This window comes from Cetorhinus maximus, chromosome 21 (assembly GCF_964194155.1).
Source record: "Cetorhinus maximus chromosome 21, sCetMax3.hap1.1, whole genome shotgun sequence".
In the NCBI taxonomy this organism is placed as follows: domain Eukaryota; kingdom Metazoa; phylum Chordata; class Chondrichthyes; order Lamniformes; family Cetorhinidae; genus Cetorhinus; species Cetorhinus maximus.
In genome coordinates this window covers 11,132,053-11,146,435 of record NC_135899.1, presented here as the reverse complement: position 1 = coordinate 11,146,435, position 14,383 = coordinate 11,132,053, and the positions used below count along the sequence as shown (strand labels likewise).

The 14,383-nt window shown below is 46.5% G+C and overlaps 2 protein-coding genes across 10 annotated transcripts in view; one reads left to right on the top strand and one right to left on the bottom strand.

The window, feature by feature from the left end:
* Positions 1-379, bottom strand: part of LOC144695650 (histone-lysine N-methyltransferase EHMT2-like) — an 83,102-nt gene extending 82,723 nt beyond the window's left edge. For all 7 annotated transcript variants that reach the window (XM_078566565.1, XM_078566562.1, XM_078566568.1 and 4 more), the window contains exon 1: positions 344-379. In XM_078566565.1, coding sequence (XP_078422691.1) covers positions 344-364 — 21 coding nt within the window. In that variant the 5' untranslated portion in view covers positions 365-379. The remainder of the gene's footprint in view (positions 1-343) is intronic.
* LOC144695651 (zinc finger and BTB domain-containing protein 12-like) lies at positions 139-12,091 on the top strand. Of its 3 annotated transcripts, none has more exons than XM_078566570.1 (2): positions 139-219; positions 9,035-12,091. In XM_078566570.1, exon 2 carries the CDS (start codon positions 9,046-9,048, stop codon positions 10,183-10,185), a length of 1,140 nt encoding a protein of 379 aa, XP_078422696.1. In that variant the 5' UTR covers positions 139-219; positions 9,035-9,045; the 3' UTR covers positions 10,186-12,091. The 3 variants fall into 3 exon arrangements, with proteins under 3 accessions (XP_078422696.1, XP_078422697.1, XP_078422698.1); XM_078566571.1 differs by having other exon boundaries at positions 172-275; XM_078566572.1 differs by lacking the exon at positions 139-219 and adding an exon at positions 532-1,606.
* The last annotated feature ends 2,292 nt before the right edge of the window (positions 12,092-14,383 follow it).

Genomic DNA, 14,383 nt, shown 5'->3' with positions numbered 1-14,383 from the left:
CGCATGCCTCCCGCAAGCCAACGGGTGGAGCTACTGCGCTACACAGGGTCTGGGGTTCCATCTGTCAATCAATCACCCACCTCCACCTCCTCCTCCTCCTCCTCCTCCTCCCCCCCCACCAAACACCTCTCCGCCTCACAAAGCGCCCCAGACCCATGGCCGCCGTGGACTCGGAGCCAACGGAGGAGCGAGGGAGGGGAAAAGGCCTCGGTTTTAGATGTAAGCCGGAATAGGATTGGATGGGGATGGGGGAAAGAGGAGTCCGAGCGGCCCGGGTGAGAAGAGAAGGGGCGGCGGTTTTTAATCGGAAAGAGGAATTCCCTCCGCTCAGCGACTCTCTCACCTCAGCATCCAGGGAAGCCATGGCTCCCGGCCCGTGACGTCATGGCGCAGGGGCGAGGCCTAACCAGCGGGAGGGGGCGGGGACAGAGGAGTGGGCGCGGCCTTCCCTTAAAGGGCCTGCGCTCTTAAAGGAGAAGGGTCATACCGACTCGAAACGTTAACTTTGTTTTTCTTGCTCCACAGATGCTGTCAGGCCTGCTGAGTTTTTCCAGTATTTTCTGTTTTTGTTTCAGCGTCCCCCGAATCTCTCTTTATGCTTTCATTGCTGATTGCCCTTAAACTGAGTGGCTTACTCAGTTGAAAAGGGTAGCTAACAGTTAATCACATTGCTGTGGGCCTGGAGTCACATGTAGGCCAGACCAGGTAAGGTCAGCGGCTTCCGTTCCCCAGAGGACATTAGTGGACCAGATGCGTTTTTAAACACAGTCGGTGATAGCTTCATGGTCACCATTACTGAGACCAGCTTTATAGTTCCAGATTTTATTAATTGAATTTAAACTCCACCAGCTATCATGCTGGGATTTGAACCAGTGTCCCCAGAGCAGTAGCCTGGGCCTCTGGATTAATAGTCCAATGACATTACCACCATAACACCATCTCCGCAAATGAACCGCCTCATTGCAGCCCCACCACCACCAACTTTATGAACCTTGTGCCCATTTGCACAATAATTTATTTCCTTTTAAACCCCCCCAAAGAAATTTAATGTGCACCAAATTTAAAACAATGAAACATTTTTCCCTTCCAAATTCAATGTAAACAATTTTCATTTTAACAGAATTGCAAAACAGGTACAGCATGGAAGGAGGCTATTCGGCCCATCACTTCTGCGTCAGCTCTCCAAAATGAGCAACTCATCTAGTGTTACTGCCCTGCCTTCTCCCCGTAATCCTGCACATTATTCCTTTTCAGATAACAGTTCAATTCTCTGTTGAATGCTTCAATTGAACCTGCCTCCATCACACTCGCAGACAAGTGTATTCCAGATCCTAACCACTTTCTGCATGAAAAAGTTTCTCCTCGTGTCCCCGTTGCTTCATTTGCCAATTAGCTTAAATCTGCGCTTTCTCGTTCCTGATGCATTCACAGGTGGGAACAGTTTGTCCCTATCCAGACTCCCCATGATTTTGAATACCACTATCAAATCTCCTCTGAACCTTCTCTTCTCCAAGGAAAACAACGTATCTACATAACTGAAGTTCCCCATCCCTGGAACCATTCTCATGCGTCTTTTCTGCACTCTCTACATCACATCCTTCCTAAGGTATGGCGTCCAGAACTGGACACAATACTCCAGTTGAGGCTGAAGTGGTGTTTTTGTACAAGTTTAACATAACCTCCTGGCTGTTATGTTTTATGCCCCTGTTAATAAAGCCTAGGATATGTATGCTTTATTAAGTGCTCTCCCAACCTATCCTGCCACCTTCAATGACTTATGCACGTATACACCCAGGCCCCTCTTTTCCTGCAGTCTCTTTACAATTGTACCCTTTATTTTATATTGTCTTTCTGTGTTCTGCTGACCGAAATGAATCACTTCACATTTCCCTGCATCGAACTTCATCTGCCACTTGTCCACCCATTCCATTGTCTATGGCTTTTTGAAGTTCTACACCATGGTCTTCACAGTTCACAATACTTCCAAGTTTTGAATCATGTGCAAATTTTGAAATTGTGCCCTGCACTCCAGGCCATTAGTCGGTATCAGGAAAAGCAAGGGTCCCAATACCGGCCTCTGCAGAACTCCACTACAAAGCTTCCTCCGCCCCAAAAAACATCCATTAACCATTATTCTTTATCTCCTGTCACTCAACCAATTTTGTATCCCTGTTGCTACTGTCCCTTTTATTCCATGAGCTATACATTTCTCAAAAGTCTGTTGCATGGCACTGCATCAAATGTCTCGATAGTATCGCCCTCATCGGCCCTCTCTGTTACCTTTTCAAAAAACTCCAGCAAGTTAGTTAAGCATAATTTTCCCTTCCGAAATCCATGCTGGCTTTCCTTAATTAACCCACATTTGTCCATGTAACTATTAATTTTGTCCAGAATTATTGGTTCTAGATATTTTCCCCACCACTGAAGTTAAACTGATTGGCCTGTAGTTGCAAGGGCTTAGCTTTACACCACTTTTTGAACAAGGGTGTGACATTTGCAATTCTTCAGCCTGCTGACACCACCTCTGAGTCTAAGAAAAACTGAAAAATAATGGCCAGTGCCTCTGCAATTTCTATTCTCACTTTCTTCAGTATCCTTGGATGTATCTCATCCAGTCCTGCTGCCATATCAACTTTAAGTACAGACAGTCTATCCAATACCTCTTCCTTATCAATTTTAAACCTTCCAAGTTTCTGAACACCCTCCTCTTTCACCATGACCTGGGTAGAATCTTCTTTTTTGGTAAAGACAGATGCAGAGTATTAAATTTAATACCTCAGCTATGCCCTCTGCTGCCATGTATATATCACTTTTTGGCCCTTAATTGGTCTCACTCTTCCTTTTACCACAATTATACTATTTATATGCCTATAAAAGACTTTGGGATGCCATTTTATATTCGCTGCCAGTCTCTTCTCATACTCTCTCTTTACTTCTCTTATTTTCATTTTCACTTCCCCCTTGAATCTTCTATATTCAGCCTGGTTCTCCGTTGTACTATCTACCTGACATCAGTCATAAGCATACTTTTTCTGCTTCGTCTTAATCTCTTTTATCATCCAGGGAGCTCTGGTTTTGTTTGCCCTACCTTTCCCCTTCATCCCAAACTATCTCTTCTTTAAAGGTATCCCATTGTTCAGCTACCATTTTTCCTGCCAACCTTTGATTACAATTTATCTGGGTCAGGTCCATTTTTACCCCATTGAAGTTGGATTTCCCCCAGTTTTTTTTAATTCATTCATTTATTGGATGTGGGCTTCGCTGGCTGGGCCAGCATTTATTGCCCATCCCTAGTTGCCCTTGAGATGGTGGTAGTGAGCTGCCTTCTTGAACCACTGCAGTCCATGTGGTGAAGGTACAGCCACAGTGCTGTTAGGGAGGGAGTTCCAGGATTCCAGCGACAGTGAAGGAAGTGCAATATATTTCCAAGTCAAGATGGTGAGTGACTTGGAGGGGAACTCCCATCTGATGGTGTTCCCATCTATCTGCTGCCCTCATTCTTCTAGATGGTAGCAGTTGTGGTTTTGGAAGGTGCTGTCGTAGGAACCTTGGTAAATTCCTGCAGTGCATCTTGTAGATGGTACACGCTGCTGCTATTGTGTGTTGGTGGTGGAGGGAGTGAATGTGGTGCCAATCAAGCAGACTGCTTTGTCCTGGATGGTGTCAAGGTTCTTGAGTGTTGTGGGAGCTGCACTCATCCAGGCAAGTGGAGAGTATTCCATCACACTCCTCACTTGTGCCTTGTAGATGGTGGACAGGCTTTGGGGAGTCAGGAGATGAGTTACTCATCGCAGGACTCATAGCCTCTGACCTGCTCTTGTAGCCACAATATTTATATAGTTAGCCCAGTTCAGTTTCTGGTCAATGGTAACCTCCAGGATGTTGATAGTTAATTATTCTTACTCTGAAATGTTCTTTGTCCATCTCCATATCCAAACAAAACCTTATGACACAATGATCACTGTCCCCTCATTGTTCCCCCGTTGACGTTTGATCACCTTGGCCGACTCATTTCCAAGAACCTGGTCTAGCAGTGCCTCTTTTCTAATTGGACTGGAAACAGTGCTGTAGAAAATTTTCCTGAACACACTGTAGGGCCTCTTGCCCCTCTTTGCCCTTTACACTACTGCTATCCCAATCTATATTTGGATAACTAAATTCCCCCATTCTAACTACTCTATAATACTTGTACTTCTCTATAATTTCCTTGCAAGTTTGTTCCTCTCCATCTTTCCCACAGGTTGGTGGCCTCTTCCAATGCAGTCCCTAGAGACCCACAATGACTTTCTTTCACTCTAGAGTTGTGGGCCCTGAGGTGACTAAAAAGTCCTAGTCTATAAGTCTATAGGCCATCACTAAAGCAATGTAATTGAATCTTTTTCATTCTTTAGCTCTAGCCAAATAGATTCTGTCTTTGACTCCTCTGGGACATCTGTCTCTCTCCAGCACCTCAATGCTATTCTTAATCAATATTGACACCCCTCCCCCTTTTCTTCCTTTCCTATCTTTCCTGAATACCTTGTATCCAGGAATATTTTACACCTAGTCCTGCCCTTCTTTGAGCCAGGTCTCTGTTATAGGCACAACATCATATATTCCACATGGCAATGTGCACCTGTAACTCACCAATCTTATTGACCTTTACATACATACATACGATGTTGAGTAGACCTGATTTAGAATTTATTACTGTTTCCCTTACTCTGAACCCATCTAATAGCTTACCATTTTCTATCTCTCCCAATGTGCTATGCACCTTGATATTCCTTTCTGATATTATCTCCTGGCTCCCACACACCTGCCAAGTTAGTTTAAACCCTCCCCAATAGCATTAGTAAATTGCCCCACAAGGAACTCAGTCCTGGAATCTCTTTAGGTGCAACCCATCCAGCCTGTACAGGTCCCATCTCCCCCAGAGCCAGTCCCAGTGTCCCAAGAATCTAAATCCCTCCCTCCTGCACCATCTCTCCAGCCACTCATTCATCTGTCTTATCCTCCTGTTTCTGTACTCACTCGTGGACGTTACTAGGAGTAATCCAGAGATGAATACTTTTGAGGTCCTGCTTGCTAATTTCCTACCTAGCTCCCTAAGTTCTGACTACAGGACCACATCCCTCTTTCTGCCTATGCCATTGGTCCTAATGTGGAACACAACTGCTAGTTGTTCAACCTTCCTCCTCAGGGTGCTCTGCAGCCACCCAGTGACATCTTTGACCCTGGCACCAGAGAGGCAACAAACACCATCCTGGATTTATGTCTGTGGCTGCAGAAATCCCTGTCTATTCCCCTAACTATGGAATCACCTATCTCTATTGCTCTTCCAATCTCGAACAGAACTTGAATACTGCTGAAAAGCAAGTTATTTTGTCAAAGCTTTTCGTCTTGCACTCATCAGGACAAATGCAAGAATGCCAAATTTCAAATAACAATTTATACCACAATAATTTACACCACAGGAGAAAAGGCATGCAGATTGGTTGGCAAGTTGACTCTGATTTGCTGAGGCGTTGCCATGGGGAAAGCAATGGGGAACTATAGGCTCCCCAAGCTCCCAGGTAATTCAGGAAAAGGCGCAGAGACCTGTTCTCTGCAAACAAAAAGAATAAAAGGAATATCAAACAGCACGTCCCTTTGACTGTTCACAACAGGCAAAGTACTGACCATAACCAACCAGCCCATGCTTGCAAAACTCAAAAACAGTGTCCAACATTAGACTTGATTCCGCAATTGGACAACACCTGCTAAATCCCAATTACACTGAAAACCAATTTAAGATTATCAGTTGGGCTCACAGTGTGCCTCACTTATGCATGCTAGAAGCCACATATGTTCACATACAGAGCCCTGTCCTTTGCAGACAGAAGGAACATGTCCACACATTGCACCTTTTTTGACTAAACAAAAGCTTGGGGAACAGTCATTCCCTGGTTCATTCCCCAGGGCAATGCGTTGACCAATCAGAATCAACCTGCCTGGTTTGAATTTGAACAAAGCTGAGCAGTCAACTGTTCCATGCTGCATTGTCCATGGCAACACCTCCACCAATCAGAATCCACTTGGCAACCAATCGACACTCTCTTCTCATACAGTATAAATTGTTGTTCCCTTTACTGTTGGTAATTTCTTGTTAGCTATCTTGCTGAGTGCAAGACAAAAAGCTTTGATAGCATGTCTTTTTTTTCAGCCATACTCAAATTCTGTACTACCAAGTGACCAAAAGGAATATGTTCAAGCCCTGCACCATGTGTCCAGATGTTGCTGGCAAGGGGCTGATCAATTTGATTTCACAACTTGCCCAGGACTTGGAGAAAGTGCAGAGGAAATATTACTTGAATGAGTGGCTTCCTTCAGTCATGTGGAGATACTGAAGAAACCGAGATTGTTCTCCTTAGAACAGAGAAGGCTCAGGTGGGGGGATTCAGTCGAGGTGTTCAAAATTATGTGGGGCCTTGATAAAGATTGGCATGAGGTCACAGAGTTGAGATAATTGACAAAAAAAAAGAGGAAGATAAAGAGAAATATTTTTACTCAGCAAATTGTTGTGATCTGGAATGTGCTACCTGAATGGGCGGTGAAATCACACAATTGTTACAGTGCAGAAGGAGGCCATTTGGCCCAGCATGTCTGCACCGGCTCTCGAATGAAAACTCATTAGTGCTATTCCCCCACATTCTCCCCATAACCCTGCACATCTTCCTTTTCAGATAACAGTCTAATTCCATTTCAAGTGCCTCGATTGAACCTGCCGCCACCACACTCTCAGGCAGCGCATTCCAGATCTTAACCACTCACTGCGTGAAAAAGGTTTTTACTTGTGTCGCTTTTGCTTCCTTTGCCACTTACCTTAAACCCCTACCATCTCGTCCTCGATCCTTTCACAAGTGGGAACGGTTTCTCCCTTTCGATTCTGTCCAGACCCCTCATGCTCCTGGATCCCGTCTATCAAATCTCTTCTCAGACTTCTCTTCAAAAGGGAAAACAGACCCAACTTCTCCAATCTATCTTCATCACTGAAGTTTCTCATCTCTGGAACCATTCTCATCAATTTTTCCGGCACTCTCTCCGGTGTCTTTACAAAGTACAGTCCCCAGAACTAGACGTAGTCCTCCAGTTGAGGCCAAAATAGTGTCTTATACAAGTTCAACATAGCCTCCTTGCTCTTGTACTCTATGCCTCTATTAGTAAACCCAGGGTACTGTATGCTTTATTAATTGGTCTCTCAGCCTGTCCTGCCACCTTCAATGACTTGTGCACATTTACCCCTGTCCCACTGCTTCTGCACCCCCTTTAGAGTTGTATCCTTTATTTTATATTGTCTCTCCATGAAGCCAGTTCAATAATAACTTTTAAGATGTAACGAAATGTTGGATAAATACTTGAAAAGGAAAAAAAATGCGCTGGGTTATGGGGAAAGAGAATGGGAGAGGAACTGATCGGATAGCTTGACCAAAGAGCTAGCACAGATACAATGGGCCGAATCGCCTCTTTCAGCGCTGTGAGATCCTGGCTGAGATTCTTGTATTTTTCTTTTCTCCCCCTTGGCCTGGGCATATTGAGGCTGAAATGTCATTGACCTGTGGCTTCCATGTGAAGCTGTACAGTCACAGAATTAGATTCCCCTACCCCAACTCCCGCCATGTATGTCTCTGTTACATAAGTATTTATAGCACAGAATCAGGCCATTCAGCCCCCGCTGGTGTTTATTCTCCATACTAGCTTCCTCCCACCCTATCAGTATGTCTTTCTATTCCTTTCTCCTTTTTGCTTATCTAGTTCCCATTTAAACGCATCAATATTATTTGCCTCAACCATTCCCTGTGGTGATGGTGTGTTACAATCCACACGGGAAGCCCGAGTTGCTGTGGCCCCAATGTTCTTTCCATCATGTGGCTGACCAGGAATCTCTCCCGCTCTTACACGCCTGCCATCCCAAAAGATTTGCAGGTTGACAGTTGTGTTTGGCCACGTGACGAACACACCTTCAGTAGTTATCGAATCCTGGAGTGGGACTTGAACCCGGAACTTCTGGCTCAGAGGCAGGGACTCTACCCGCTGCGCCACAAGGCTCCCTGTGGTATCATTATCAAAAACACAATTTCTAAACTTGCAGATGACACCAAATTGAGATGGTAGTCAATACTGAAGAGGACTGGAACAAATTACAGGAGGACATTAATAAACTTGCAGAATAGGGAAATAATTGGCAAATGAAGTTCAACACAGATAAATGTGAGGTCGTACCTTTTGGTAAGAAGAATTGGGAGGTCACTCATTGCGTGGAAGGTGCAAGTCTTAAGTGGGGTAGAGGAACAAAGGGATCTCCAAATACAAATACGCCAATCACTAAAAATTGTACCACAAGTTAGCAAGGCCATAAAAAAAGTAAACTCAGCACTAGGCTTTATTTCCAGAGGGATAGAATTAAAAAGTTGGGAAATTATGCTGAATCTGTAGTGAACCTTGGTTAAGCCACACTGAAAGTAGTGCCTGCAGTTCTGGTCGCCGTATTTTAAGAAGGATATAGAGGCATTGGCGGGGTTGCAGAGGAAATTTACAAGGATACATACCCGGAAAGGATTGACAGGCATAATCTCTTTCCTCTTGAAAGAACAAAGGCTGAGGGGTGACCTAATTTAAAATTATGAAAGGTTTTGATAGAGTGAATACAGAGAGAATGTTCCTTTATATGGGGAAGAACATAACTAGAGGTCGTCAATAGAAGATAGTCACTAATAAATCCAATCGGGAATTCGGACCAAATTTCTTGACCCAAAGAGTGGCTAGAATGTGGAACTTGCTACCACAGGGAGTGGTTGAAGTGAATAGTATGGATATATTTAACGGGAAGCTAGACAAGTAGATGAGGGGGAAGGGGATAGAGGGTTACAATGATAGATTTAAATGAGGAAAGAAGGAAGAGGCTCGAGTGAAGCATAAACACCAGCATGGACTGGTTGGGCTGAATGGCCTGTTTCTGTGTCATGTAATTATCAGCAGTAGTTTTACAGACTTTTGGTTTCTTTATTTTAAACAGTTTGAAAAGCAATGGCGTCAGGAGAGGTTCTTCAGTTCCAGTTTCTTCATCATGAGTCAACGACCTTGAAGAAGATGAACCAGCTGCGCCTGGAGAAGCGTTTCTGCGACGTGACCATCGTGACGGAGCAGCTGAGGTTCCCCGGGCACCGGGTGGTGCTGGCAGCCTGCTCCCCCTTCCTGCGCGACCAGTTCCTCCTCAACCCGTCCAAGGAGGTACGGGTGGCGCTGAGCGAGGGGGCGGAGATGCTCTCCCGCCTGCTGCTCTCGTGCTACACCGGGGCACTGGACTTCCCCTTCAAGGAGGTGGTGAACTACCTGACGACGGCCAGCTACCTGCAGATGGACCACGTGGTGGAGGAGTGCAGGCGGGCACTGTCCAGGTATATCGACCCCCGCATCAAGATCAAGGATGATGGCTGCGGTCCGGAGGCGCAGGCCCAAATTGAGTCCCAGGCCCAGGAGGAGGCCGAGATCAAGTCGGAGTCTGAGGAGAACGAAGAGGCCGATGACCTTTATGTAATCATCGATGCGGACAGCCCGGTGGCAGAACCTTCTGGAAGCCGGCCAAGCGTGTCCCGGCAACCGGCCTGCCCCGATTTCTCCGAGGCGACCGATGATGAGGAGGGCTGCGTTCTGATCGGCGGCGGCTTCCCCGAGGACGAGGACAGCTCGGCCAGTGAGGAGTGCGGGGCCGCCTGCTCCGTCAGGCCCCGGGCTCTCCCCAGCCCTCAGGGAACCCCAGCTGCCCCCTGCCCCCAGCCCATTCACTGCAGCGAGTGTGCAGAGGCCTTCCAGCACCCGGAGCATCTGGTGGCCCACATGAAGGCCCATAAGCTCTTCATGTGCCCCAGGTGTGGCAAGGTGTTTAGCCAGCGGGTCAACCTGGCCAGGCACGTCCACGTGCATACAGGCATCAAGCCTTACCTCTGCACCGTCTGCGGCAAGACGTTCACCCAGAACCGCTCGCTGAAGGATCACATGAACCTTCACAGCGGCGCCAGGCCTCACCACTGCCACTACTGCAACATGAGCTTCGCCCACAAACCTGCCCTCCGCAGGCACCTCAAAGAGCAACATGGCAAGACCACAGCCGACAACTGTAAGTTAGCCCAGCTAACCATGGCTGCTGCGGACACTGGGCTATTGTAGAGGAGTCCCTTGCTCTGTGGATTGCCACCAGGGTCTGCCTCGCGCTGCAGACTGGTCTTCCTCGCTCTGTGGACTGGCCTCCCTCACTCTGGATTGGTATTGGGGTCGCGCTCGCTCCGCGGACTGGTGTTGGGGTCTCCCATGCTCTGCGGACTGGTCTCCCTTGCTCTATGGATTGGTATTGGGGTCTCCCTCGCTCTGAGGACTGCTGTTGGGGTCTCCCTCGCTCTGCAGACTGGCGTCGTGGTCTCTCTGACTCTGCGGACTGGTGCTGGGGTCTCCCTCACCCTGTGGACCAGGGTCGGAGTCCTCCTCGGTCTGCGGCCTTTTCTCAAGCTAGTTCCTCTTCCAGAAAGGGCCGTGTGTTTCTTATGCGGAGGAAGTGGAAAGATGGAGAAAGGCTTTCATTTCTACCTCTCCCTTCACAACCTCAGAACATCCCAAAGAGCTTTACAGCCAATGAAATAATTCTTAAAAAAACAATGCAAGAAAAGCAGCGTGACAACGTCTGGATTATCTGCTGATTTTTAGCAATGTTGACTGACAGTTATATGTTTAGTTCTGGACACTGGGGAGAACTCCCCTGCTCTTCTTCCAAACAGTCCAACTGGGAAAGCAGACGGGGTGGGGGTGGGGGAGGGGGTGCTTCAGTTTAACATCTGATCCGAGAGACGATGCCTCTGACTGTTTGGCGCTCCCTCAGTGCTGCCGCGGACGTGTCAGCCTAGATTTGTGTGGTACTCAACCTGCAGACTCAGGGCAACAGTGCTATGAGTTTTGCCCTTAAAAGTAGGGGAGAATACTTTAGAAGCTCTCCTGAAGGTGCTTGTTACAGTGGGTGCGAATTAATCTATGTGCACATGCTAGGCCAGCATTTATTGCCCATCCCTAATTGGCCTTGTTCAGAGGGTATTTAAGAGTCAACCGCATTGCTGTGGGTCTGAAGTCACATGTAGCAGAATTTCCTTCCCTAAAGGGCATTAGTGAACTAGATGGGTTTTTACAACAATTGTCAATGGTTTCATTAGACTTTTAATTCCAGATTTTTATTGAATTCAAGTTCCACCACCTGCTGTGGGGGGATTTGAACCCTGGTCCCCAAAGCATTACCCTGGGTCTCTGGATTACTAGCCCAGTGACAATACCACTACGCCATCGCCTCCCCACATTCATCAATGATGGAATGTTAAATCGGTATTTTGTGTCAAATTACATTGAATTAATTGTTGTAATCCTTGATGAGTATTTGAGTCTTCCAATTTCAGGCTTTTTTGTGGTGCAGTTCCATAGGCTGAACAGCGATTCTCTCCGTTGTGACCATAGGTTTTTCCAGTTTTGTTACTGGACTAATCATCCAGGGAGTGTGAGTTCCAATCCCAGTGTGGCAGTTCGAGGATTCAACTTAAATTCAATCGATTAAAAAAATTAATTAAATGATTAAATAACAAAGTCATCATTAAAAATGAATGTTAATCTGTCATTAAAAACCCACTGGTTCACCAATGTCCCCTCAGGGAAGGAATCCATTCAGCCTGTCCTGTCTGTACTGGCCCTCTAAAGGAGCTGGTCACCTACTGCCACTCCCCTGCCTTTTACCTGCAGCCTTGCAAATTGATACAGCGATGGTGCCTTTTGAAAGCCTCAATCGACCCTGCCTCCACCACACTCTCGGGTAGTGCACGCAAGACCCCACCCACTCGCTGCGCGAAAAGGTTTTTCCTCATGTCGCCTTTGTTTCTTTTGCCAATCATCCTAGGTCTGTGCCTTCTGGCACTTGACCTTTCCACCAATGGGAACAGTTTCTCCCTATCTACTCTGTCCAGACCCCTCATGATTTTGAATACCTCTATCAAATCTCCTCCCATCCTTCACTTATCCAAAGAAAACAGTCCCAGTTTCTTCAATCTATGTAACTGAAGGTCCTCATCCCTGGAAGCATTCTCGTGAATCGCATTCTCTAATGCCTTCACATATTTCCTAAAGTGCGGTGTCCAGAACTGCGTGCAATACTCCAGTTAAGGCTGAACCAGTGTTTTATACAGGTTTAACATAACTTCCTTGCTTTTATACTCTATGCCCCTGTTAATAAAACTTAGCATTCTGTATGCTTCTTAAACCGTACTCTTAACCTGTGCTGCCACCTTCAATGATGCACATACACACCCAGGTCCCCCTGCTCCTGCACCCTCTTTATAATTGTACCCTTTATTTTATCTAGTCTCTCTTGCGTTCTTCCTACCCATATGAATCACTTCACACTTCTTGTCATGAAATTTCATCTGCCCCTTGACTGCCCATTCCGCCAACCTGCCTGTGTCCTTTTTAAGTTTATCACTATCCTCCTCACAGTTCACAATGCTTCCAAGTTTTGTATCAGCCACAAATTTTGAGATCTGCCGTCCTTACCCAGGTCTGGGTTTATATGTGACTCCAGGCCCACAATGAGGAGGTCGACCCTTTGACTGCCCTCTGTGCCAATCCGCTATCAGAAAGACGACCCACCTCTCGGGGCAACTCAGGCGGATGGGCATCAAATGCCGTCCTTGCAGGTGCCACCCCACATCCCAAGAATGAAGTTATAGAAATCCGTAATGAAAATATTTCTGGCATTCTCTATCCTCGCAGAATCGTGCGCCGGAAAGGCAAACACTGGCAAATTTGTCCAGAATGTCGTCTCTCACTGGGCTGCCAAAATATCTTTGAAGGTACACCAGAACACACAAGATAGGAGCTGGAGTAGACCATTCGGCCCGTCAAGGCTGTTCCGCTATTCGTTATTAACATGCCTTAACTTGGGCTTCAACTCCACTTTCCCACCCGCTCCCATATCCCTTAATTCCTCGAGAGACCAACAATCTGTCTATCCCAGCCCTAAGTATATTCAATGATGCAGCATCCACAACCCTCTGGGGTAGAGAAGTCCAAAGATTCACAATCCTTTGAGTAAAGTAATTTCTCCTCATCTCAGTCCTAAATGATCGGCCCTTTATCCTGAGATTGTGCCCCCGTGTTTTAGATTCTCTGACCAGGGGAAACAATCTCAGTGTCCACCCTGTCAACTCCCTCCAGAATTTCGTAGGTTTCAATGAGATCACCTCTCATTCTTCTAAACTCCAGAGAATATAGACCCAGTTTACTCAGCCTCTCACCATAGGACAACCCCTCATCCCAGGGACCAATTCAGTGAAACTTCACTGTACCGCCTCCACTGCAAGTATATCCTTCCTTTAATATAACAACCAAAACTGCGCACAGGGATGTGAAAGATTGTATTTTACCTCATTGTGAATAGCCTAAACCAACTGATCCGCTTACTCACAAATTAATTAAGTATTAATTAACAAAGTAGTAATTTCAAGCCCAGGAAAGCAATCATCCATCCTGTTCACCTCAACCACTCCCTGTGGGAGCAAGTTTCACATTCTCATCACTCTGAGAGTAAAGAAGATTCTCCTGAATTCCCAAATGGATTTATTAGTGACTGTCATATACTGATGGCCTCTAGTTCTGCTCTCATCCACAGTGGAAACATCTTCTCTACGTCTACCCTATCAAGTACCAGAAACTGAACTGGGCCAGCCATATAAGTACTGTGGCTACAAGGGCAGGTCAGAGGTTGGCAATTCTGCAACAAGTAACTCACTTCCTCACTCTCCAAAGCCTGTCCACCACCTATAAGGCACAAGTCAGGAGTGTGATGGAGTACTATTCACTTGCCAGGATGAGTGCAGTTCTAACAACACTCCAGAAGCTTGACACTATCCAGGACAAAGCAGCCCACTTGACCAGCACACCATCCACCACCTTCAACATTTAGTCCTTCCACCACCGACGCATGCTAGTAGCTATATACAAGATGCACTACAACGATGCACCAAGGCTCCTTCGACAGCACCTTCCAAACCTGAAATTCTACCACCTAGAAGGACAAGGGCAGCAGGCGCATGGGAACACCACCACCTGCAATTTCTCCTCCAAGCCATACACCACCCTGACTTGGATCTACACCACTGTTCCTTCATCGTCGCTAGGACTCCCTCCCCAAACTCACCACATGGACTGCAGCTGTTGAAGAAGCCGGCTCACCACCACCTTCTCAAGGGCAATTGGGGATGGACAATAAATGCTGGCCAATCAGTGGCGCTCCCAAGAATACATTTTTTTTTTAAAACTGACCTACAGACTTCCACTCTCCAGT